The sequence below is a fragment of the Acipenser ruthenus genome, chromosome 41 (genome assembly GCF_902713425.1).
Source record: "Acipenser ruthenus chromosome 41, fAciRut3.2 maternal haplotype, whole genome shotgun sequence".
Lineage (NCBI taxonomy): Eukaryota > Metazoa > Chordata > Actinopteri > Acipenseriformes > Acipenseridae > Acipenser > Acipenser ruthenus.
In genome coordinates, this window is record NC_081229.1 from 2,671,422 (window position 1) to 2,698,943 (window position 27,522).

Below are 27,522 nucleotides of genomic sequence, written 5' to 3' on the forward strand. Positions count from 1 at the left end.
AGAAAACTGAAGGGGAGACTCTTCCAGTCTACAAAACCAGGAATAGATCTTTCTCCAACTGACCAGAGTAGCCTTTTAAGTCTTTTCAAGATCTCTGGTGAAATAAGGAAATAGGTTTGGTGGTTTTAGCATTCAGTGGATATTATTTTCACAACACAAATCTGTATAATTGGCTTGGGCTGTGAGCCAGGCAGGTGATACTTGCAACCATGATTACAGTCCCTTAATCCCATCGCAATCTGTGTAGGGCTAAACTTTTTGCAGCTAGTTCGTACTGCTGTAATGGAAGGGGTAAAGATAAAAAAAAAGTTTGTTTGCAGTCGAAGGCGGATATTGTAAACCATTAATTTTGTCAAAAGGAACAAAGCTGAAAAGTGCAAGTCTGTCAGTTTTATTCGTGAATGCAATCAGTACAAAACAAAACAAAATGCACTGGCTTGCGTTTTGAAAGAATTCTGCTGCTCCATACAAAAAGGTCTAATTATCAGTGTATTGCCGATCTTAGACAACAATAAAAAAAAAAAAAGGGTTTAATCAAAAAGTCTTTCCCGAAAATACATGGGCTTACTGGAAGAATGCAATTGATGATCCCTGTATAGTTTTAGAAAATTATTTTTTCTTCTGGTTGGCCTTTGCTGGTGTGTTGTCATTGTCCCACCCACTTCCTGTTCAATTGTGACATCACTTCCTCTCAGGTGCCCCTATGCCTGTGGCACCACCACGTAGGGCTGGTGGGGGACTAGTTTCTGCCTCTCGTTACAAACGTACAGCCAGCGCGGCTTCACAAACGACAGGCTGGCGTTCTCCATCAGAGCCTGCAAAGAAAACACGACACAAGAAATACAGGTGTGTTAGCAACATGTCTACCAGATTCGACCAGAGATGCAAAAGTCACGTGACACGCAATTCCTGCGGCAGTATAAAGCCGGGGGGGGGGCAGCACAATTGCAAACCAGTCTACCAGAAATGAGGAAAGTAAACGATCATCTGAAAGAGGCATGGCAGGGGATGCAGGTAAAGGAGGAGCCACAGTAGCCATGAGACGGTTTCTCGTAAGCTGCTGCCATAAGTGTATCAGAGAGAGACTATATATCCTGTTGGTGCATGCACATAGAGTCAGGTTTCTCAATATAGAGACACACAGAGATAAGCCAGAAACTAAGCTCTGCATGCAAACAGTTGTAGAGTCTGTATAAAACTGCAGGCTCTTGGGAGGTGCATTTGAGAAGCATACCCGAGTCCCCTCCGGACGACTGACCATCCCACGCTGCTTCCAGAAGATTAGGTAATTGATCACTACTTAAATTTCTGTTTATAAAGTATGTGCTACATTATCATGTAGAAATGATATCGTTTAAACAATATGTGTGCAATTTTTCGATCACTGGGATCAATAAAAGGAAATTAAAATGTTTGCTTAAGTCCTTGTTGCGTGCACTCCTTAGCACATAAATAGTCGTTTCCTTACAACCTCTCGTCACTTTGGATACATCGAGGCGGGACCACTTTACCTGCCTTCAAAAACCCACACAGAGAAGTGAAAATCATGCAATTCTTTTTTCTAAAACATATTCCAATTTAACATTTACTTTGATGGCTCTATAGGGTTTATTCTGGAATACAATCGTGCTGCCAATGATACTTCCACTTCCAGTAAACCGACAACTTGTTCAAATAGGCTTTTCACTGCCTCTATATTGAACAACAGCGTTACTCAAATCAACATCCATCTTTCAAAAGACGAAACAACTTCTTTAAAAATAAAATGGCTAATGAATGAAGCGTTCCACTTCATAAATTAAATTCGACCTTGGCATGACCTTGGCATCCCCCATCCCAAAAGTGTAGACATGTCAGATTCTTTGTTCGGCTAACTTTCACAAATTGAAATTCAAGCGCATTTGGTTCCAGCGGCTTTTAATAGAAAAGAAAATAAATTGCTTCTGCTCTGGGTTATTTTAACAAGACAAAGGGAAATGAAATTGCAAGCCAAATAACACATACCTAACTCCTTAATAAAAACTTAATAATAATCTACTTCAAAGACGCTGAGATAAAGCTGACAGACATTACAGCTAATACCATCAATGTTATAGAGGTAAAACAATTATAAATTAGGGTGGATTTGATCAACCAATTATTTATCTATTTTAGATAGAGCCTTGAGCTCAGCCTGTCAATTCCCAGCCTCTTGTTTCCTACCATTACCGGTGTTAATGAAGGGGCTACAGGCTTTTCGGATCAGCCAGACGCAGTCAGATGGGTAGCTGGCATTTCTTTATTAAACTCGATCAAGGAAGTCCAAATCAAAACAAAGTTTTACAGTTGTTAAAAAGCACGTATTGGTGGCAGTATTGTTTGAACTAAGGAAGCGCAGCTCCGTCCTGAATTTCAGCAGCACGCCACCGGATTGGAATGCAAGCGAAGACACACTCAAAACTAGTCCCGGTAAACATGCTATCCCACTCATGCTTTCCCACTCGAGTGGGAAAACACAAATGTATCCCACGCCAGATATACCCACGCCTGTGGTGTAAATTAAAATGCGCAATAGATACGATTTCTGAAAGTAATCTGTTAGCACATTAACATGATTTGTCGAAAGCAAGTCAAAATTGACAAACGTCTGTCGAATTATTATTATTTATTTCTTAGCAGATGCCTGACTTACAATTGTTACAAGATATCACATTATTGTTTACATACAATTACCCATTTATACAGTTGGGTTTTTACTGGAGCAATCTAAGTAAAGCACCTTGCTCAAGGGTACAGCAGCAGTGTCCCCCACCTGGGATTGAACCCACAACCCTCCGGTCAAGAGTCTAGAGCCCTAACCACTGCTCCACACTGCTACCGAATGCTATCCTCAGTAGTTTATACCAAGGGACTGAATAGAGAGTTGGTCTTAATAGAGGGAGACCTTCATGTTGTTTGCAAATTGCAAAGGACAGAGTGGTTTTAATACTGAGCTAAGAATTGCTGGCCAGGTTTCATGACGCCTGCACAGAATGATGCTTAAAAGTATGGTGAATAAATTAAGTATTTCCATCACACTTATTTTTATGTACCAGGGGGAAATGTTCCTTTTGAAATTCCTAAGGCTGACATTGAGATTGCTTGACCACTATTTTTATCTGTTCCTTATACATATATTAAGGTTATTTTTTTTCAGCAAGGGAAGGTTACCGTTATCAAGGACAATAGCTTGAATTTACAATGAAGTTCTATTATTAAAAACGTTTTTATCAATCAGTTTTCGATCAAATGACTTTTTTGGCAATCATTTCACATTTTATTTTTTATATAAAACTTGAAGTACAGATCTGTCATTTTCTTGGGGGGGAAAGAAAAGAACATAAGGTCAAAAAAGAAATTGCTTCAGGTGTGAAACGAATGTTGACTGATTGACAGGCACAGCATGCTTTCTGTGGTTGAAAAGAAACTTTTTGTGCAAAGGCGTCTATCACAGAATAAGCAGAACTGATACATAGGAGTTCTGCTTGGAGGTGCTAATGACACATACCCTGATGCGTATTGCGATATGATGACACGTGTGTCCTGATTGGCTATTTGTACGACGCATAATAAGATCACATGACCATTCAATGATGGACTACTTTGTCAAAGCGTTTTTTCGTATACTACAAAACACTTTTTTCATTCCAGAACCATATGGTGATCTGCAAACGAGCTACGTTGTGCTTTTGGCTGTGTGTGTCGCTATAAAATGATATGATAAGACAGGATCACGATGCATCGACACACAATGAATCATTACACCCGTGGTTCTAGGATAGTACTGGAGCAGCATACAGCTCCGAGTCGTTTTACAGTATTTTTATTTTGTCACGCCAAACATGAATTTAAAGTTTCATTTTTAGAGCGACAAAGCCTACCTGGAAATCTTTCCGTATGAACACCCTCCTTTTCATCTGCAAGCAGCTTAATTCAGGGCTCAGTGAGACAGATTAGTAAAGTCTTCTCAGGGTGAGCACACAGGGCTCAAAACAGGAGGGGCAAAGATCTTAAAATCCGTTTTGAACTCTCCCATTGTTTTCTATGAAGATCAGCTGTTATCACTCAATAACGGCACAGCAGATAAAGCACGGCTGAGAAGGTCACACAATGACACCGTTTATGAAACGCTTCACATGGACGCTCGAGCCCTGCTTACAAAGAGTTAACTATTTCATTGATTATTACAAAACTAAGATAACTAACCTTAAAAGGTTGTAATAGAATAGTGATAATGGCACTGCTGTGGCGTGTTCCTCTGTGGAACTCCTAACGTTCAAATAATGCCCTCTACTTCCGGGCTTTATAGACTCGGGAGTTCCATTATTAGCTTGTAACACACTACAGCTATGCCAGTATCCCTGAAGTGTTTGTATTATGTTTACGTATACAATTTACAAATAAACACTTAAACGGCAACAAACTACCTTTTATAAAGCAGCACTCGTATAACCGGACATCACAGAAACAACACTTGAGGGGCAAAAAAGGGGGAATTAAAACTAAAGAAAATAAATAATGTACCAGTGTGCACCAGATTTAAGGAAATGATCTTAAAAGATTCAGCGGTACCATTAGGTAAAAGGGTAGTTATGTTTTACAGCTGGTTAGAATAGGTTGAGTTTTCAGGCATAGAGACCCCCCCTATTAATTAATCCCATGGGCAGTATGCTATTGAACGAACCATTAACAATTGATAGTGCCCTCCAGACTTGAGTGCAAGTGAGAGGTTAGCTCTGCATATGGTTAATTGATCCTCTATAATTCTGGCATTCGTCTAATAAGCAGCTCAATAGAAATCAGATGGATAACTCTACAGTAAACATGTCAAACTCTGCCAACAAAGATCCTCAAGGCAGCGTTATCTAATGCAACACATAAAAGTAACTGAGAGTGCTGGCTGAAAACCATAAATAAAACAGCAGAGTGGTCCCTGTCTCCCTGTCTATAAGACTGTGGGATCAGACACAAAAAAGCAGTTTCTGATTTTCCCCAAAAATGTGTTTTTGCAGTAATAGTTAGAAAGTCTGTCAAAAATGACTTAAAGATGACTACAGCGAATCATACAGAACACCGATCAATATGATATTAAAAATGTAAGTAGTTAAATATTTGGAAAATGCAGATGATAGTAATTGTAGCAAACAAAAGAATGTAATAAATCTTATTTGCTTTGCACTTCTATCAGCTAAAATAGGTCTTGAAAATGGAGTACTACTAAACTGAAGGTCCGTCACACTTTTACGTTGAAAAAAACCTGTTCTCACCAATACTGAGAATTCTGGCTTTTGCACTTCTTCGCTGAAAAACCCCCCCAAAAAAAACACGTTCTTCATACGTTTCTGTTATCTTTCAGAGTATAAAAACAAGAAAATCCTGTATTTCAGACTTTAATATGTGTCCTTTATTCAGTGTCTATGTCCTTCAGTTTAATAGCACCCCTCAGATGTGCAGTTTACAGCACACACGTATTTTCATTTTAAAACATGATATCTGGGTACTACAATACTTTAGGTTAAAGGAAACACTTACTTTATATGCCTTTATATACTATTAACGCTCATTTGTAAAGATGCCTTGTTTTTCCCTCTCGTTTCTCCCGCGCTACTCCGCACTCTCCAATGGCTCCCTGTCGGCGCTCGCATCCAATTCAAAACTCTTATACTTGCCCACTGCTGTCTTGACCTTTCTGCTCCCTTCATCCTCCAGAATACTATTTCTCCCTACACCCTCTCTGTTCGTCCCCTACCGGCAGATTAGCTATACCCCCCCTCCACTTCCACAGCCCACTCCTTCTCCACCCTCGCCCCTCAGTGGTGGAACGACCTACCCACGGATATCAGGACTGCTCGGTCCCTGACCAACTTTCGGCACCTCCTCACGACTCTCGACTGTACGGCACCCAGTTGTATCAGTACTTGCATCATCTTGTACATGTACTGAACTGCTCTGCTGTATTCTACTACTTAAATTAGAACTATATTTTCTGTATCTTGTACTTGATTTTACGTTTTGTGTAACTGCTCTTATTTGAAATTGTTCTTATCCATTTATTATACTTCCTACTTGCTCTGAATGGAATTTGCTCTTTCCAGCTAATACCTTCACTATAGGGGCAGCAGTGTGGAGTAGTGGTTAGGGCTCTGGACTCTGGACCGGAGGGTCGTGGGTTCAATCCCAGGTGGAGGGCACAGCTGCAGATTGCTCCAGTAAAAACCCAACTGTATAAGTGGGCAATTGCTCTTGTAACAATTGTAAGTCGCCCTGGATAAGGGCATCTGCTAAGAAATAAATAATAATAATAAATAATAATAATAGGTTTAACTGCTCTTCGTTGAATTTGCTCTGAAACGTAATTTACTGTACTCTTTATTTTGCTCTTACTTTCTACTGATTTTATTTTATAACTGTCCTTATCGGTAACGTGATATTCTGTAAAGGTGATACTTTGTATTGTGATATTTTGTAACAACTGTAAGTTGCCATGCATAAGGGCGTCTGCTAAGAAATACATTTTAAAAAAATAATAATGATTTATTGTATGGTCAAAGCATTAATAAAATTGCTGTTAAGAAATAAAAATTGTTAATGTAAAAAAAAAAAAAAAATGTAAAATGCGATTTGAAGCTGCGTGTTCTTAAATGTATTGTACTCACGTCTTCAAAGGTTTCGTCCCAATCCTGGGCTGTGATGACATACTGCACTTTTACATCCATGTACTCCTCAATGATTCTGTGAAACGCATGCAGGACACAGTCACTTCCACTGGCTTTTAATTTCCAGATTATCCACTTCATGAAGCCCCTCTAAGTGCAGAGTCCCACAATCACAATCACATTCCAGTCGGTGTCCATTCACAGTTTACTGCAGTTTAAGACTTTATCAGACTGTATGGGAAGAAACTACACTATCCACAACTTTGTAAATCAGGCTGTTCCTATCAGTGTCAAGACAGACCAAGATCAGTTTGTAACCAGATAAGATTGTGGCTCACTGGCAGAAAAAACAGATGCTGGAGGCAAATATCATTATATTATTAAGGGGAATAACAGAGGGAAGTGAAGGCTTCCTTTTTTAATGATGTTGGCCATCCTTCTGGGTGTTTCTTTGTTCGACTGCTCAAGTCTGTGTTAACCCATTAAGTACCAAATATATTTTTCTTTAAAAGAAAAAATAAATACATTTTCTAAAACAGAGTTTCCCAACCCTGGTCCTGGGCACCCCCTGAGCCTGCTGGTTTTCATTCCAACCAAGTTCTCAATTACTTAATCAAATTCTTAATTGAACTAATAACGTGCTTAATTAGACCTTGTTAATTGTTCTCAGCTTTTAAAACAGAGATTTCAAGTTAACTATACAATTTTATAAGTAACTTGAAAAATCAACTTTTTAGGAGCTGAGAACAATTAAAAAGGTCTAATTAAGCACATTATTAGTTCAATTACGGGTCTGATTAAGTAATTGAGAACTCAGTTGGAATGAAAAGGACCAGGATTGGGAAACCCTGCTGTGGAACACAAGCTGTACTTATGTAATTTGATACATTCCATTTAGACTTAACTTTCGCAGTTAACAAAATTGAGTTATCATAACAATGCAGTTAACCCTTCTTCAACATCCTTCTATTGATCTGCTACTTTGGTGCAAGTTTCCTTTTGTTTTGTTGGCAACACACTAGCTGTGCACAAGAGGGTGCTAGCGCTTACTAAGGTAAAAGCACTTGGTCTCATCTTGCCTATATTACATATTGCATGCCAGTGGCAGGGAACTAGAACTCAAAGCTTACTGAACTCCTAGTCAAAGCACCTTAACACAGACTTATTAGAGTGACTGCAACTAAGACAATGGGAATGGAAATAGTATATGTGCACAGCAGTAAAACTAGAAGAAACAGGACAGTGTGTATGGATATGCCACTAGTATATAAGATTCAGCTTGCTAACTGGTTTTGAGTCAAGTTTCTATGTAATTTCAGCAGGTAATCAATGGTGCAGTGTGTGAATATAAATACAGAAGCAACGGGGACTCTGTTGAAAATCAGAAAGTATAGCCCTGGAGTAATAGTATATACTCATCCATGCATCTCTTGAGGAAACTCGGATCCAGTCTGTATCTTTGTGTACTAAAATCCCTTTAGGTGATCTAAAGTCACGTCAAATCTAACCTCCACTTAGACTCACCAAAGAAAAGCACCCGCTGTCCATTACAAATAACAATGCACCGCTTTAGGGATAATCAACTCAAGTCAGTGCCCATTCAACAAACTTTAAATGAGATTTGTGGAGAACTTAGATTTAACATTCTGACCTCAATCAAACTCCATCCTTTATTCCCCCACGCTGGGGATAATTGGAGTCACCCTTATACATGTACATTCATGCCCAATTTGTGCCATCCAACTATTGTTGAGTAGAGCTTTTATTTACAGATAAAACATTCGCTGCCAAAGTAGTGTTTTGCTGAAGTGCAGTTGTTGACGGTTATTATAAATGCAATAGGCAAGCAATTAAATGAGATCTATGAGGAACACGTAGGTTTATAGTACTGCATCAGTGAAAGTGAATATACTTTGAAGTCCTGTTGCTTAGTTTTTGTTATGTGTGCTTCTGCACAGATAAAAACACAATGCAGTAGTCAGCAAATTATTTTTTAACTGCACAGGGATTTTTTATTAATATTATTTCGTTATTAAGCCAGAAATTTAATTAAATCGAAAACGGCACATTTCAGACCTATAACACTTAAGATTAATGGACCTTTTGTTTGCCACAGAAATGTTTAATCCTACACAGTGGCAGGCTGCTGTATAAATTAAGATTCTTATGGTAGCGCTACTCTGAATGTGATTGGATGTGGCAATCCACGAGGTTTCAGACAGCTATGTGTTTTCCCAGTGTTTGAAATTGTACCCAGCTAATAGTGTGTTTGTGTTTGGATAAACGACTCACCCGTTAAAAGCAGTGATATACCGGATCATCATTCTCCTCTCGTTTTTTGGGAACTCCCCGTACAGGAAAAAGTGTTTACCAGTCAAGAAATCTGTAAGAAAAAAACAAAAAAACATTTCTTGAAAGAGAATTAAACTGAACAACCTTGTTGTCTACACAAAAAAAAAGAGAGAGAACACAACAAAATGCAACTACCTTTTTGTAAAGGAATAATTTACCAAGAATACAAAACTTAAATTCCATCAAAAATAAAACCAGAAATAAGACTCTGTGTCGTCACTGATAAGCTGGACCGATTCACAGAACGTCAAGGACTGTTTTAAGAAATGTTTTGGTTAAGGACTGTTTCATAAAGCCCATTTTGAATAATTGGGCTAAAAATACTTTAACTCATGAGTTGTTTAAAGAATGGTTTTCAAAGCCATATTTAATGAAAATGTTTTGCAGCTCTGGCCAAAAAGTTTTGCATCACCTAGAATTTCAGGATTGAGACATAATAAAAATAAAAAAAAACTATAGGAACATAATTTAGATTTCTTACTTAACATCGTGTAATCAAAGAAACTTATTATATTGCTACATTTTACAGGAAACCATAATAGTAGGACAGTCTTTCACGTTAGATTTCAAAATGTCACATTTTTTAATTTGTCAGTTTTTTCTTTAAGTATATGGGGAAACTGCAAAGCGGTATGTAATTCAATATGGCAACTTAACATTATTCAGCAGGTTTCACTTGATTATGAAGCAAAATTAGTAAATTCGATAGGGTGATGCCAAACATTTGGCCATAGCTGTTAACGAAAAATGAATGCGATACGGAATACAGCAAAGGTAACACTGCCGGGGGTTCTATCACACTAAGGAGCTCCTCCTCACCTGGAAGTTCTGGGATAGGAAGGTCCAGCTCTGGCTCTTCAGTGTCTGTGTTCTCGTCCGTTGACCCTGCGTATGGATCATCTTCTCCTGCTGAGCGCCGAGATCCCTGCTTCTTACTGTGGTTCTGAGCCTCCACTCTGCCGCAGAAATATATATCTTTTAACATGTATTATCTGTACATTTTTCTCCACAATTCGCAATGGCCATTCATTCCCCCCCACCCTGCCCCCCGACCTCAGCGATTCCCCACACAGCCCAGGAGGATTGAAGGCTCAGTGAGTGTCCTCCGATCCTACGACTGAGCCAGCTTCCTCTTTTACACCCAGGAACTCAAGAGCAGATGTCGGCGAGCTACCGACCACTGGAGGACAAAAGCCAGCCCCGCAAGTGTCTGCTTTTGAGCTCACAGGCGCCTGGCAAGCAGGGTTCGCTACAGTGTGATGAGGAGAAACAGTCCCCAATGGTTTTTGCCTCCCTAATCCACAGGAGCGCCAGAGCCAAAGCGACGCTCCCTCCTTTTACAAGTAAGCCACTCATGGACCCCCATTTAAAATGTACTTTAACAGTTTTCAGTATATAGAGGCCTGTTTTAAAGAAGCTGCTCAAAGTTTGTGGCAATAAGTTTCAAAGGGAAATGTGGAATGCCATGCCATTTTCTGTCAAGGTTAATGCTTCACAAGAGGTTTTGCTCTATGCCCACTAATGACAACCTGTAACAGAGAGCGAGTGAATCCTAGTCAACAATCTCCCTCCCGATCTGTGAGGGCGCTGTTTAACAGGAACAGAGTGCCTCGGAATGGTAGGTCTGGCAGTTCATCCCAGGGTCAGTCGGAAGCCAGCCAGCCAGGAAGGGGGCGGAGTCACAACGCTGTGTAGCACCCATGCTTATTATTTAAGTGTTGTTGACATGCAACCCAGCCAAATAAAGGAGCTGTTTTATTGAACTTCCACTGTCTTGTGTGTGTTATTCCAGAGCACCAACTACACCTGCGCAAGGCAAGACATTTTGTCACACACCCGTTTTGATCAGAAGTCTTTCTTGAAGTCTTTAAGACATCTTCAATGTCTCGATGAGTTCAAGAAAGACTTTAATCAGTTTCTTTTAGTATTTCTAGATGAATCCCTATTGGAGTGTGTAATAGTCACAGATGGTACAGGGGCACTGCAGCTTTAAATATGATGGATTCTGGTGCTTGTGCGATAGTGACATTTCAATTGTCGACAATCACAAGAGTCTCTTGACAAGTCAAGCAGACTAACCATTCAGCAAATGCCTTCTTTATTAAACCACTAACCTTCTGAGTTCATCCTCTGTGTCCATCCCTGAGTCCTCCCGACTGTCCCGGCCATTACCTGCAGGGAGACGCAGGAGAATATTTCAGAGGTTCGAAAGGTTCCAAACCTAATCCCTCAAATCTCTAGCTTTCACCTGTATCTCAGTTTCATCAATCATTTTACTAGAAAGGGTCTCTGTTTGGCAAATAAAGTTGACTATAACAGATTACATAATTAAAATTAGGTTCTTAGCAATAGTAACCAGGAAGGGATTACTAAAGGCTAAAGTACTCATTTTTTACGTAATTTTAAAATCCCACCCCACCTGCAATGTGAACGTCTGCAGTTTTGCCTTGCCTGCACAAACGGGACGAGCAGATATCGAAACTCGCTGTAGCCGTCTGCATCTTGTTTTGGTGCTGCTGTATTGTGAAGGCACTAAGCTGCGCACTCACAAGACAGCCAGGTAATTGAGATAAAAGCGAACCGTCATGTTTTCAATTTATATGTAAATGCTAGAATTAGCGTCACACAGAGAGACAGAGAGAAAGAGGGAATAAAAACGGACAGAAAACATGGCATCGAATAAGCGTTGAGGGTGCTCTTTGATAATTCAAGAGACCGAAAGGAAGAGACAGAACCAAAATGCATTCTAAAAGCAACAGGTTTCAAAGCGAGTTGCTTCTTAATTACATTTCGGATCACGCAGCCAATTTATCTGAAGCAGTGAAAGTCATTAAGCATAGGAGAAGAGAGGGGGTGGGGAGGGACAGACAGACTGATTCTTTTTTTTTTTTTTTTTTTTTAATTGGAAAGGCTGATGAATGTCTCGGGTGACCTTGCAGGTGTTTTTCCAAATTCAATTTCTGCTCCGGCTTGCGACAACACTTGCAAAAAAACAAAAGAATAGTTCTCTGTATTAGCAGAACTTTCCAAAAAGCCCTTTATTGTTTTGTTTTCACTTTGATTTCCTGCCACAACAGTCTGTGTTACAGGTAATAGGACATTTCACTTGCATTCAATTTGGGAGTTAACAGCACAGCAGGGTTCTGGTACATATCGGGTCATGGCACACACTGTGCTGAGACCAATAAAGCTACCTTGATATAAGGAATCCAACTCAATCACAGTTAAAGTTGATCTCCATATTACTGCTGGGGGGGGGGGGGGGGGGGTGTTGATGAGGAAATATGCCTTGAAGTTTAAAACCTTGACAGTTGATTTATTTGATATAAAATGGGGAACAATACAAGAACCTTCACTCAAAACAGGGCGACTTCTGTAATACTCCATAACTACTTCAAACCGAAACACTGTCATTATTAGTAAACTGGGAAAAGGTATTCCCGGGCCAGAGAAGGTTATATTGGTTGCAAAGCATGTCAGTCCTCAGGGGAAGCAGCTGATTGGATACAGACAGGAACGGCGGCCCTTAAAGGGCGGGACTCCCCAGGTGAAACGACCAGGAAAGTGCAAGACGATCACAATGCAAGACCTGCAAACAGATTTCTTATTGTAGTACTAGAGGTTTTAAAATGAAAATACACGTTCGCTACAGCATAGGGTTCTTTTACATCAACACACGCGAGACCTGTATAGTCCATGCCTCGGACAATTCGTGGAATTGGTTATCCCTTTAAGCGTACTTTGTGTATTAAATATATCTTTTAAACATCTCAGCTAGAAAAATGTAGTTTAAGCCTCCGCAAGAAGCATTTCTGCAACTTTTGGATATGTGCTGTTCTGTCCGTGTACATTGTATTCTGCACATGAAGCACCTGAAGGGCTGTTTAATGCAGGGACAGACACCAGGAAGGTTTTTGCAGACGGATTAGCAAGATAAGCCCTGGCGCTCCAAGGTGGATGATGCTGGAAGATTCTGTATCAAGAGTAGTTAATCTTTCCCCTCTCACTATTGCTTCTGTCACGGCTCTGCTGGAGCCAAGTGGCTTTGTCAGGTGGTGGAAAACAACATTACCATGAACAACAAGTGGAGATCTGAAATCATCTCATGTCCTCAAGTATTCAGAGTTACTGAGAAGAGTCTCTCTAAAGTTTTTTTTTGTTTTTTTAGCGCAGATAAAAAGAGTTAAGTCCCCCTGGATGACAATCAATCGCATTAAAACTATTTTCTACAAAACTGTAATGCAGAGCAAGCCAAGGCGTGTTGAAAACGAGAACATGCTTATCTGTATTTTGTTTGAAAAGAATACAAAAATCGTGACAATACCATCCCGTCCTCCTGCTATTAAAACAAACAAGCAAAAAGCCTACCCTACCTATCTACCTAGCATGCTAAGCTTGAGATACGAAGCATGAAAGATAGTTTCAATATACTGCAGAGCCTCAGAGTTACAAATCCCTTGGGAATTGAGGTTTTTCATAAGTCTGAAACGTCCGTAACTCCGAAAATGAGTTTTCAGTGGTTTTAATAAATGTGCATGCCTGCTATCTACACCCTCAATCTGGTGAATAATACAAGGATACAACACTTGCTCTTATTGTATTACTTGTATTGTAACACTTGAAATGTATTTGCTTACGATTGTAAGTCGCCCTGGATAAGGACGTCTGCTAAGAAATAAATAACAATAATAATAATAATAATAACACAGTCATGCAATAATCACATTGCTATGGTCTTTAAAAACAGTACTACAAAAAAGGAAAAAAGGCTATGTTTAAGTTGGCACTGAAATCTTAGCTCTAGCAAAAAGACGTCCAGGAAAACATGGGTTAATATAGTGCTCGTTTTTACTTTACTTTAAACAAAATGCATTCCAAAAGGGCTCTTTGTTTAAAACAACATTTTTCCTAGTAAAATTACTCGTACTTGCTTTGAAATCTGCCTTACCTTTGTCGGTACACAGCACATATAGAAGTGTCTGTCTATATGCATTGCACGCATGGTTGAGTGATTGTATAGTTCCAGATGAAAGTGGGGTATTCGGTCACTTTGTAAGTTTGGTGTTCGTAACTCGGAGGTTCCACTGTACTGCTCCGCAAACGGTAAAACAAATGCATGAAACAACATGATCTGTTCACCCCTGCGCTCACATACCAGGCTTCTCTTCATCGGTGGAGCCCCCGAATTTGTCCTCCTCCTCTGGGGGCGGTTGGCCCTTGACGAGTCCGGCTGCTCTTGACGTCCCAGGGCGCTCCGCATTCTCTCTCTGCGGCTCCTTTTTTGGAGTCACTCTCTTGTGGTTAGCGCTGGGGGAGCCTGCCCTCTGCAATTCACACCAACCCTAATATTAGTGACGTGTAAAAAAAAACACACAGGACTGCTTTAAAGATCCTACAGGTTAGAAAGTCATTTGGGGACAGCAATGGTGGAGAAATAAAGGTATCAGTCACACAGAGAGCAAGTGGAAGAAATCCTTTTTGAAAATGTACTTCCACAACGCAACCACAAGAATGGAGTGCTAGATCATGCTATTTGTTTGTTTTCATATAGGAAGAACACCACGCAGCTGCTTACAATTGAAAAAGTACGTCAGTAACATACGACTGTAAAGTATGATGAAAAAAACACAGCATAGCACAGAAGAATTAGCAATGACATGTTTCATCATTTGATAAGAGATGATCCAGATATATGCAAAAATGTAACAGCGGCATGCAGACTGACTGGTGAACAGACAGATAGACACCCCCATATATCCCCAGGATCCGATACGTTCAATAACTTCTGTTAAATAATGTTAATACCAGGTTTCATGACAAGTAGATATGTGGTTCTGCTGATATATGCAAAAATGTTAAGTGTGACATCATACGGCAGCCTCCACTACTTCCATCTTTGCAGGGGATTTTATAACCAGTGTGGGATAATAAATGAACAAAACAGGCAACTGCATTAAATACAGATAACCCACACGACATGGCTTGTGCAAATTTCAATCCCGATTGGTTTATGTTTTACCACACCTTAAATAGGCAACAGTTTATTGATGTGGTGTCTTTATTAAAACAAATCTTAAAAAAAAAAAACCATAATACAGTGCTGTTTAATATGTGAATTTTATTTATGTTTGCACACATACTATCTGTGAAATGGTCACTGCTGGCTTAAATTCTGTACTTGCGTATACCCCAGCCTCGTTATGGAACTGCACTTTCTGTATGGTATATGTAAAGCTGACGGTGTTCCTGACACTGTAGTACACATTGTCACAAATTCGCTTGGTCGCCCATAGGGGTCACTGTTTCCTACCAGGTCCGTACACTGTGGCGTTTCCAACAGCTTAGCACCCATTCTTGGCTGGCCATTGTAGACAGCTGAACACATCATTATCAGTGATCACTGTCTGCAAACTAAGCTTTAAAAGCTGCCTTGTACTTGTTGTCATAACAAAAGGCTTAGCAGGCTTAAATGTCCTGTTTCACATGCAGCATGTTGTTTGTGACGCACACAGTGCTAAAGTGCTATGACTAGGAGTTCAGGATTCTTCAGTTGCTTGCCACAGAAATATTGGAGGATTAGAGAAAGGGTGTGTTATTATTAAGAGCCAGCAACATCAGCAACAGCAAACTTGATTGGAAATGTCAGCTCACGAGATCTTCCATAAAGGCTCTTTGGCTGATCCAGGATACCTGTACGTTACATTGGCCCAACGTTTCGCATCACCTAGAATTATAGGATCATCATCATTTAGATTTTGTATTTAACATCATGCAATTAAAAGAAAACTACAAAATGATAATCGCAAAAGTCTACCAGAAGATATAATAGTAGTACACTAGTATTTCATGTCAGATTTAAAAATGTCAAATGTTTCAATTTGTCAGTTTTTCGTCAAAGCGGTACGTAATTCAGTATGTTCACGTAACATTATTCAGCAGGTACTTTATGAAGTAGAATTAGTTAATTCTATAGGGTGATGCAAAACTTTTGCCCACAGCTGTATATTTCTGGCAGGCAACACGAAATTAAGAGCAGCCCTTGTACTATAGTGAAAGCACCTTACACTGGCTTGCAAACGACATTAAAAAGGTAAGGAACAACATATACAAATGAAATTTCAAGCTCCTTCTCTTCAATTCTGCCGAACGGGGTAAATCTATGTCCTGAAATTCATTAGATAGGGTTTAAAACAATATATCAGAATATAAAATCAAAAGTTTTACAACTTTTATAAGGGTGACCTCTGTATGGGTTACATACATCCGATATACAGTGGTCTCGGCTCACCTGTTTGTTACTGGACGATCGACGCTTCCCAGAGTCCTCTTCCTCACTGTCTTCCTCAGATTCCTCAGTGCTGGACTCCGCTCCGTCCATCAGGTACCTGTCATTGAAGTATGAACATGCAAAAGCACTTTTAAAAATTAGAGCCATCAGTATCGTGAAAACGAAAAATCACCACGAGCTACTACACACCCAAGTACGTACGTGAAAAAAAGATCGATAGATACAAACCTCCAGCTTGAGATACTGCCAAAGAACTGTTTTAAAAGAAAGCCTTTATCAAGGGGCATCGTGATTGAATAAGCAATAAAAAAAAAGTGTGGCGTGCAGACAGATGGGCAGATGACTTGTGCTGCAGAATACCCTCACGGTTCTCCAGATAAAAAACAAGGCGTGTACACACACCACGGGCATATCCTTGAGAGTTCGAGCGCTGAAGAGTTATTTTCATATTCACCATACAGAGGACAGACATAGATAGATAGAGATCGAGATCTAGCGAGGAGATAGAGATGGAGAGACAGATAGACAGAGAGATAGATAGGATAGTTGCATTCATTCAAATTCAATGACACAGATTGACCAGGTTAAAAATCACACTGTTCCAAATTCGCCAGCGTTGCTAAGCAGGTGCTTAATTTACGAAATGCAATTCTCGAAATTCAGTTTATAGAGAATACTCCATGAACACTAAAGGAGGTCGGTTATCCCCAAATCTCCATTCCTATGATAGTCATCGGTTTCGCTTTATAGGGACAGAGCATGCAAGACGCAAGCCTCAAGCCTTGTCATGGTTTACCAATCCAACCAGGCCGTTTCAAAAGGACCAGAGTACAGATAATATGATTTTTTTATACTTTCGTTCCTGATTTCCACTGCTTTTTTAAAAAAAAATGATCTTAATTTAGTTTTCTTTTTTAAAGCCGTTGCATCTCAAAATCATGATCAATTAAATAATGAAGTATGATTCCCGCAGGACTGTTACATGCAAACCGTTCACTTTATTATTAAAAGGAGCATCGAATGTACCGAGATGCATTTCAGCTATTTAAAGTGTATTATAAGCCAGGCTTGGAAGCTTAGAGTGTGGACCACATATGGTTTAGAGGTTAATATTGTCAGATGCAGCAACTAGCTTTTTATTTTGCCAGAACCAAAAAAGATTAAATTGCAGCCTCACGTAGAAAGCTAGCCAGAATCAAATGATGTCCTTGTGTATAGACTAAAGTCTTCCAATATGTATAGAAAACAGCCTAATCTAATGAAAAAATGTGCTTTTTAATAAAGTTCCCAAAGCAGTTGTGCAGAATAATTTCCACATGAACCTTTTTAGTAGATGGAGAGTCTACACATTTTATTTATTTCCATTCATATCATATATTATTTCTTACCGAGTGTTTACAGCTGAAATTTAAAAACCACACAAGAGATGACGTAGTTCCTTGGTTGTTTTTGTACTGGGACATTAGTAAGTGGATAAGTGGATGAAGATGCAGAAATGCAGGTAATAGCATTCTGATGAAGAGAGCCCAAAAATAGAGCCTCAAAAAAGTACACTCTGTAACAAAATACTTGTTATGTGTCGTGAGCACTTTTTGATTATTTTTTATTGAATTGGTTTGGGTACTTCAATCAGAATATATCAGAATATGTAGATTGCACAATTCACAAAATTTGCCCCAAAAATCATGCTGAATTGTACAGACTGCCGGTTTGTACAGGTGCTGGGTTAGACAGGATTCACTGTATTCTAAATGAATAATATATATATGTGTGTGTGTGTGTGTGTGTGTGTGTGTGTGTGTGTGTGTGTGTGTGTGTTCTGTGATAAGACCCTATTTTATTTGGCTTTTTTTCTTCTCACATTCTTTTGTGTAATTTTGCTTAAAATCTACAGAAATAATCTTAACAATCTGGCAGTATGCCGTAGTTAGTAGTTCATTTTATGTGTTTTTTTTATTTAATTTTAGTTCTGGGACAACTATTCAAATATGCAAACACTGTTTAGAATGCATTCCTGTTTACATGTGTTTATAGAACAGAATTTATAAACGACTGTATCAAAAAGACATCATGCAAAGGGATCTAATGCATCAACGAGGTCTGGAATAAAACAACAGACAATCTGTGTTAAAGAAGTCTCTCTTTTCCTTGACCCGGGTAATTTGACGAGCTACCTGCTTTATTTTATTTCCGAGAGACTTAGTTTCTGAAATGGCACAAATTATTTTGCTTTCGAGCAAATTCAAAATGAAGACGTTTGTTTAAACGTTAGGAAAATACATCCCTGTGCATGTAGTAGTCTTTGGAGAATGACCATGTGGTTTATCATTAAGTAACATTACAAATATATACATTTATATTATCCTTTTCCTCTCTTAAATTTCAGATTACTCTCAGTACTATCGTTGTTTGGGGTTTGCCGATTGCCAATTCAGAGTGGCATCACCTCTGCGAACTTTTCTGACAAGGCAAGCAAGTTCATTTTAGTACTGTTGCACGCTAAGTTTTGCTGGTTCATTTTAATTTAATAAACGACTACAAATGTGGGGAATTTTAATATATACTGAGCTTTCTGTTGGATTTTAATTAGTAGTATTTTTTACAAACGTTTTGGAGCAGACATAAACAATGCTGTCCAATCCCTGGCAACTGCGATATAGTGGTATGTTGTATGCCCAACTTTACAATTTCCTATATATTATACCTTAAACTACACCCAATTGCTATTAAATAATATGTTACTACATTAAGTTTCATATGTTATTGAGTGTTTTAGATTCTGGAAATACACTCGGGTGTCTATCTTGAGAACATAAAAAGTTATTCCGCGTACTTTAAATCTTCATATACTTTACAATGATACCAGCACCACATCTGCTTAACAAATGGGACCTAGGTCTTAAATGCTACTTATATCATTTAACTATGCATTGCCATTTTTTATTTCCATACGATTTCTGTACAGACTGCTGAAATAAATCCTGTTACGACGACATCTAAAAAGTGACAAGCTTTGTTAAAAAAAGAACCATAGGGCTCCGTTGTTCAAAAGAGCATTTTGACCTAGGCAAATGTTCTCATTAGCTAATGCTTGTAGCTTCCTGCTACAGAACATTTTAGAACAAATGCTGGTTGCTCATTGTTCTGGTGAAAAAAAAAAAAAATTGTGTAGAACACAAAAACAAATATTTTCTACGCGCTTTTCAGTTAAGAAATAAATACATAAATCAAAATGTCTTTTATCTCATCTCTGTTTCTTGCTCAAGCCAAAAAAAAAAACGTTTCAGAATTCCACTTCAAACAGAGCCTGCTTTTTAGTTACTCATGCGAAATTGAGTTTTTAAATAAGACTGCATAATTAGCTCCATTTACGGGAACAATAAAAGAGCCACTTAGACCTTGATGGTTCCATGGAACCGAGCATACCAAGAGAAAAGACGTCACGTAGCTCTCCTAAACAGGACAAGCTTTGTAAATGAAATGCATGCAGAAGGCGGGCGTAGAGACAAAGCTCTTTAAATAAAACACAGCATTATTTCGCTCCACAATAACAAAGTCCTTGCTTTGAAATAGAAAATAAAAGGTCGACTGGAGCCTATTCAGAAGCAATTTGAAAAAGAAGACATGCAACGAGCGATGAATGCAGCACGCTTTTCACAGGGCTTTTTAATCAATATTGTAATACAGCGACAGAGATGCTGTGTATCGAAATCAAACCGTATACATAACAGTGTTATTGAGCCTTGACCCATCCTCGTACAAATGGCTAATTGTGAACTCATTCGTTCCCCGACTGTGCAGAAACCAGGAAACCCACCATTTGAACTGAACACTTTTTAAAACGTATCAAAATGAACTAAACACGGCGTGTTTGTGAACGTTGTTATGCTGCGCTGATGGAATGACGCTGCTTATGTTACGGAGATCTGATAGGGTGCGGCAACAGACACTTAGTCTGGCATTACTTACCGTTTAAAAGAGATACTCTGTCTCCTTTTGTGACAGTCCAGGATCCATTCCTTACGCACAATCACACCCCCTAGGGACTTCACCTGGCTGTACTTGGGGGTACTGGCAAAGGCACAGCTAGAAAACAAAAGCACAGAGAAATATTGTTTTATTATTAATATTAGGAGTAAAACGTTTCTAAATCACAGGTGTTACAGCCCCGATATGTATGTTACAGCTCCGATATGTATGCTGCTTCTTAATTTCAATAATAAAGTTGTCTCGATGCATTGATGAATTGATTCTGAAACCCCGAAATGGGCGCTGGGCTTGTGGGAGTTTCAAACGGTTCAAATCTCAGCTCAGCCACTGACTCGCTGTGTGTGACCCTGAGCGAGTCACTTAACCTCCTTGTGCTTCTGATTAAACGTAAAACAAACAAGGTCTTATTGGAAGTGACCGCAGCAGTCTAGTCTCTGGAAGTCGCTTTGACTAAAAGCGTCTGCTAAATGACTAATTAATGATTACAATAAAAAAAAAAAATTCTACCCTGCGTCTACTCACATGAGGTGGGTGCTGTCTGGGGTCCAGTCGGACCGGTATTTGGCCCCCATGGCTAGCGCTTTGTCCCGTAGTTCAGCCCGGAATGGATTCTGGAATCCACTGAGCACAAAAACAGTGCCTTCCAGGAGCCGGGAGAACTCTGCCTCTGTCGAATCCTTGGTCTTGGTCTTTCTCTTCTCTTCCTGCTTTCGTGGTTTCTTCTCTTGTGGGGGAGATGATGGGCTGACTGGTTCGGCTAAACACATAATTTGAAATCATTTTTATTTTTTATGCAAACTACAGCTATGGCCAAAAGTTTTGCATCGCCTAGAACTTTACGATTGAGACAAAAAAAACAAAACAACACACTATACAAACATAATTTAGATCTTGTATTTAACGTCATGTAATCAAAGAAACTACAAAATGATATGGCAAAAGTCTAATACCGGAAGCCTTAACAGCAGTACAGTGGCATCGCATTTTTTGTCATTTTTCCGTTATGGAAAACTACAAAGAGGAATGTAATTCCGTATGTTAACGTAACATTATTCAGAAAACAGGTATTACTATGTTTATTTAGCAGACGCCTTTATCCAAGGCGACAGAGACTATGGGGTGTGCAGAGTCACTTACAATTACACCTCACCCGAAAGACGAAGCACAAGGAGGTTAAGTGACTTGCTCAAGGTCACACAATGAGTCAGTGACTGAGAACCGGGGACCTTCTGGTTACAAGCCCCTTTCTTTAACCACTGGACCACACAGCCTCCTTATGAAATGATTTTGTTAGCTGCATTGAGCCGTCAGAACAGGCAGGCAGGCAGTCAGAAACACGTAATCGCTCACCTTTGAGTTTCTTGGTGCTGGCTTGTGAAGGGCTAGCTTTGGGTCGCGTGTTTTCAGCGGGGTTCTGAGCATTCTGGGAGTTCTGTTTCTTGGCAGCAGGAGGCTGCCTTTCTTTACTGAACTCATACTTCCTCTTTCCCGGCGTCGGCTCCTGCTTGGGGGAAATGACATGTAATTAAACTGGGCATACAAAAAATCTAGATAGTGTTATGGCTTAATTTTAAAACAAAGTATGTGTTGGCTTTTTTAAAATAAAGAGTACGTGAGAAAATACTAAACTAGACAAAGTCAAAAAACATTATTTGAGATCATCATGATGATCATGAGAATATTTATTTAGCAGATTATCAATAACTGAAAATCGACCAACCCTAGATCCGAGTGGAGTAAAATGAGTAACAAATCTCCCACTCCCTCCAATATCATCAACCAGCATGGGTGGTTGTTCTGCGTCCCTGTACATTCACATCCTGTGCAGTAACCCGTGCTCTACCTTTGGTGAAGCGGTCGTACTGGTTGCTGGTTTCTCCTCCACGTCTGGGGTGGCGCTTGGGGCCGCACAGCCCGTAGACTGCAGAGTGGCAGTGGCATAGCTCGGGGTCGGCTTGTCACTGTGAGGGGTGGCTGGAAACCACAGCAAAGAAATGCATGAAGAATTAGCGTATTAGTTTCAATTTCTTCATGCACTTTTAACCATTAGCAGATTTGGAATGCTTGCAACCAATCCGAAGACGAGCCCATCTAAGCTCATCCAGGTTCCTTGTAGCCGATTTATCTTAAGAGCTTGTCAAGTTGGGTCTTAAAGGATCCAAGTGATTCAGCCTCAACAGCATGACTAGGTAGCCCATCCCATACCCTCACCACTCTCTGTGTTAAGTTGCTGCAAATAATTAAATGTTCTTAGGAGCTTCCTAATAAATAATACACCTCATAAGAATTGCTTGTTCTGTCGCTGCAAATCTAAGCGGGACCATTTTTGTTTAGTTCAACTTCTTTAATAATAGCAGGTAGAGCTCCGATTATCCTGAAAATAAATAAATAAATAAATAAATAAATAAATAAATAAAACAGCCACTACAATCACTGCAGCATTCAGGATCAGAACTGAACATTTTCATCAATTCTCTGCCCACCGCATATTCACACACGCTCTCGTCTTACTCTTGGGAGGGGTGTCTGGTTTGGCCGTCCTGTTAAAGAACAGACTGCCAGGCTTCAGACTGGCAGTATTGGGCTCTTCCTCCTTCACTCTGAACTGGCCTAGTTTTGTTAGTTTCTGTGGAGAGAGATGGAGAAGACAGCTGAATGAACTCCTTCATAGTAACAGTCTGGAGGGTTTTTTTTTGCTCTGATGCTATACAACTGCACCATCTAGTGGTACATTATTGGAAACAGGTGATTTATGACACATGGCTCACCAGAAACAGAAAACAGTGGAGGCAACTGGACTAAACACAGTGTGCTATGCATCACAAGACAATACTGCTTATATCCGTGTGACGGAAGGGAAAGTCACTCACTGGTGGGGAAGCTGCTGAATCCTCAGTACCGTCCGGTGGCGAGTGAAACCTTATAAATGAGATCCCATAGGAAATATTCTGAAACAAACGGAGAACACAGCATGAGTGGCAATACAAGCTTGCCAGCCCTTTTCTATTTACTGTCAAAGTTACGGCCCGACACCTAATCACTTATTCAACTTCTGCGGTCTAGTTACAATCAGATCACCTGCCCGCAAAGCCTTTACTCCAGTCTTTAATTCACTCCTAGATGTTTACAGATGGGAATTCTGCCTTCAGCTACAGCCAAAAGTTTTGCACCATCACCCTATAGAATTAACTCATGTTGCTTCAAAGTCCAATGAAACCTGCCGAGTAATGTTAGCATATTGAATTACATACTGCTTTGTAGTTTTATATACACTTAACGAAAAACCTTTAAGAAGGCTACTGACAGTTGTGCGGGAGATGTGAGTCATGCAACTTTGCTTGCCTATTATACGAGTACACCACTGCACCACCGCTTCTGTCTATAGAAACTAGTACAGGAACAGCGTTCCAGCTTGACTACACCACTGCTGGCTGTCTGTTGGTACACTGACTTATCTAGTAATGTAGTGAAGCACTGTGCGGTCACCTTGTTGTAAGGCTGGGTGCAGATGAGTTTGACCCGGTCCCACTTCTTCTCCGCGTTTGCCTTGACCAGCTTGTCCGGTCCGAACATGCGGACGCGGTTCAGATTGTTGCTGTTCCTGCTCTCCGTGGGGGACATGAAGGAGGAGGTCACCAGGATCACCTGGAAAAAAAAAAAAAAAAAAAAAGAGGACAATTCAAAACTAGAACAGTGGGTGAAAATCACCCTAGATGTGAAAACATGGGTATTGCCCATGAGAATTTAAATTAATTATCAGCAGTTTAACAACGGTTAGCACTTCCTTTGCTGTTCTAACACAAAGTAACTACCCACAGAGTAAATCATTGAAGAGCTGTCTTACAGTAATTGATGCTGATAAAATAGTTACATATATTTTCTCCGTCATGCACATTCATTCATTATACAAGTCTCAAAATGTGCAGTTTTGAGCATATAACTGATCAATTACACACCTTTCCAAGTTCAATTGTTCTCAGTTCCACGTTGCGTTTTACACTGAGATCGGTATTTTTGTATTTTCGACCACTTTAGTGACCCCATTTGTTTGAAAAAATGTTTCTGTATTTGTAGCTGCGATGACTGCTTGGTAGAATAAACAGAGTAAACATTTTAATGTGCGGAACTATTTATGTTGGTGTAATTCTAAATCGCCATTACTGTAACTGTAATTAAACACAATAGCATTGTAATTGTAAATTCAGCAAGCAATTCTGCTGTCAGTGTAATTATAACCATAAACGACTCCAGGTCTGATCTGGAGTGCTTTGAGAATGCCACAGCAATGATGTCATAAAGACTCTCCTTCTTACCTCGTAATCCTGCTCTTTGATCGAAGTAGAGTTGCCGGCGAGCACCTCCACAAACGCAGAGCCCTCATTTCCAATATCAATACTGTGGATCTGCTCCGACTTCTCAAACTGAAAGGAGAACAGAGAGCTGAGGTCAGTCGTGATAAAACAAAAAACACACACATCACAGAATAAAAGTCCCTACACCACAAAACCAACAAAACAACAACAATAATAATAATAATAATAATAATAGCAACACTACATTTCAGTAATGCAGTGCTAAGCAGCTTTCAGCATTAAAACTACACATAATAACTGCCATAGGAAACTAATAAAATAACTTTCTGAAATATAAAAATGGGTAAATTTAATATATTATATATATATATATATATATATATATATATATATATATATATATATATATATATATATATATATATACAGACGTGCTCAAATTTGTTGGTACCCTTACAGCTCATTGAAATAATGCTTCATTCCTCCTGAAAAGTGATGAAATTAAAAGCTATTTTATCATGTACACTTGCATGCCTTTGGTATGTCATAGAATAAAGCAAAGAAACTGTGAAAAGAGATTAATTATTGCTTATTCTACAAAGATATTCTAAAATGGCCTGGACACATTTGTTGGTACCCCTTAGAAAAGATAATAAATAATTGGAATATAGTGATATTTCAAACTAATTAGTTTCTTTAATTAGTATCACACATGTCTCCAATCTTGTAATAAGTCATTCAGCCTATTTAAATGGAGAAAAGTAGTCACTGTGCTGTTTGGTATCATTGTGTGCACCACACTGAACATGGACCAGAGAAAGCAAAGGAGAGAGTTGTCTGAGGAGATCAGAAAGAAAATAATAGACAAGCACGGTAAAGGTAAAGGCTACAAGACCATCTCCAAGCAGCTTGATGTTCCTGTGACAACAGTTGCAAATATTATTAAGAAGTTTAAGGTCCGTGGAACTGTAGCCAACCTCCCTGGGCGCGGCCGCAAGAGGAAAATCGACCCCAGAGTGAACAGAATGATAGTGCGAATGGTAGAAAAAGAACCAAGGATAACTGCCAAAGAGATACAAGCTGAACTCCAAGGTGAAGGTACGTCAGTTTCTGTTTGCACCATCTGTCGCTTTTTGAGCGAAAGTGGGCTCCATGGAAGAAGACCCAGGAGGACTCCACTTTTGAAAGAAAAACATAAAAAAGCCAGACTGGAATTTGCTAAAATGCATATTGACAAGCCATAACCCTTCTGGGAGAATGTCCTTTGGACAGATGAGTCAAAACTGGAGCTTTTTGGCAAGTCACATCAGCTCTATGTTCACAGACGAAAAAATGAAGCTTTCAAAGAAAAGAACACCATACCTACAGTGAAACATGGAGGAGGCTCGGTTATGTTTTGGGGCTGCTTTGCTGCGCCTGGCACAGGGTGCCTTGAATCTGTGCAGGGCACAATGAAATCTCAAGACTATCAAGGCATTCTGGAGTGAAACGTACTGCCCAGTGTCAGAAAGCTCTGTCTCAGTCACAGGTCATGGGTCCTCCAACAGGATAATGACCCAAAACACACAGCTAAAAGCACCCAAGAATGGATAAGAACAAAACATTGGACTATTCTGAAGTGGCCTTCTATGAGTCCTGATCTGAATCCTATCGAACATCTATGGAAAGAGCTGAAACTTGCAGTCTGGAGAAGGCACCCATCAAACCTGAGACACCTGGAGCAGTTTGCTCAGGAAGAGTGGGCCAAACTACCTGTTAACAGGTGCAGAAGTCTCATTGAGAGCTACAGAAAACGTTTGATTGCAGTGATTGCCTCTAAAGGTTGTGCAACAAAATATTAGGTTAGCGGTCCCATCATTTTTGTCCATGCCATTTTCATTTGTTTTATTATTTACAATATTATGTTGAATAAAAAATCAAAAGCAAAGTCTGATTTCTATTAAATATGGAATAAACAATGGTGGATGCCAATTACTTTTGTCAGTTTCAAGTTATTTCAGAGAACATTGTGCATTCTTCATTTTTTGTGGAGGGGTACCAACAAATTTGAGCACGTCTGTATATATATATATATATATATATATATATATATATATATATATATTTAGCTCAAAGAGCCAGCTGCCCAACGTTTCGATATGTTGTACATATCTTTCTTTCTTTCATAGATTTACTTACTGATTGGCTGTTTTGAGTAGTTAACTTTCTTTTTTTATTTATTTTTTTTACCATCAATCACAGTTTTGAGTGGAGTCTTTAACCCTTTCAACACTGCAGAGCTGCTGCATACGTGTTGCATGTGTTCCTCCTGTATTGAGTCGTTATATGTCTTTGCCTGGCTTGGAGCTTGTCTGGAGAACCCTAAATGCAGAGAATGAACAGCTATTCTCATCCTAATCAAACATCGTGACACTGTGATCTTTCAACTCCTCCATCTGCCTTCCATTCTGTATCTCCACTTCTATGTAAAAATTGAGAGAAGTTGGGGCTGGCAGTACTGAAGAAGTCACATTGTCACGTGATTAAGAGAATGAGGAAGGGGCTGGTCTGTCCCTGTGCTTAGGATTCCCCAGACACTCAAAGCCAGGTTTCTTTAGCCACTGGAGGCTGTGTGGTCCAGTGGCTAAAGAAAAGGGCTTGTAACCAGAAGGTCCCCGGTTCAAATCCCACCTCAGCCACTGACTCATTGTGTGACCCTGAGCAAGTCACTTAAGCTCCTTGTGCTCTGTCTTTCGGGTGAGACGTAGATGTAAGTGACTCTGCAGCTGATGCATAGTTCACACACCCTAGTCTCTGTAAGTCGCCTTGGATAAAGGCGTCTGCTAAATAAACAAATAATATTTAAATTAAAAAAAGCACAATATTGAAGTAACAAAATCCAGAACCACTGACAATGATTGAAACC

At 39.6% G+C, this 27,522-nt stretch overlaps 1 protein-coding gene across 3 annotated transcripts in view; it reads right to left on the reverse strand.

Annotated features, from left to right (window-relative positions):
• Positions 1-368: 368 nt before the first annotated feature.
• LOC117434162 (DNA repair protein XRCC1-like) overlaps positions 369-27,522 on the reverse strand; it is a 28,982-nt gene continuing 1,828 nt past the window's right edge. Inside the window, exons 3-17 of one of the 3 annotated variants that reach the window (XM_034917452.2) lie at positions 24,618-24,725; positions 23,791-23,949; positions 23,175-23,252; positions 22,816-22,930; positions 22,148-22,278; positions 21,655-21,805; positions 20,827-21,061; positions 20,284-20,400; positions 16,315-16,411; positions 14,182-14,368; positions 11,141-11,198; positions 9,846-9,982; positions 8,967-9,057; positions 6,675-6,750; positions 369-815 (exon numbers count right to left, since the gene is read on the reverse strand). In XM_034917452.2, coding sequence (XP_034773343.2) covers positions 702-815; positions 6,675-6,750; positions 8,967-9,057; positions 9,846-9,982; positions 11,141-11,198; positions 14,182-14,368; positions 16,315-16,411; positions 20,284-20,400; positions 20,827-21,061; positions 21,655-21,805; positions 22,148-22,278; positions 22,816-22,930; positions 23,175-23,252; positions 23,791-23,949; positions 24,618-24,725 — 1,854 coding nt within the window. In that variant the 3' untranslated portion in view covers positions 369-701. Of the gene's footprint in view, positions 816-6,674; positions 6,751-8,966; positions 9,058-9,845; positions 9,983-11,140; positions 11,199-14,181; positions 14,369-16,314; positions 16,412-20,283; positions 20,401-20,826; positions 21,062-21,654; positions 21,809-22,147; positions 22,279-22,815; positions 22,931-23,174; positions 23,253-23,790; positions 23,950-24,617; positions 24,726-27,522 lie in introns of all 3 variants that reach the window. The other 2 variants (XM_034917453.2, XM_034917451.2) reach the window with 2 other exon arrangements.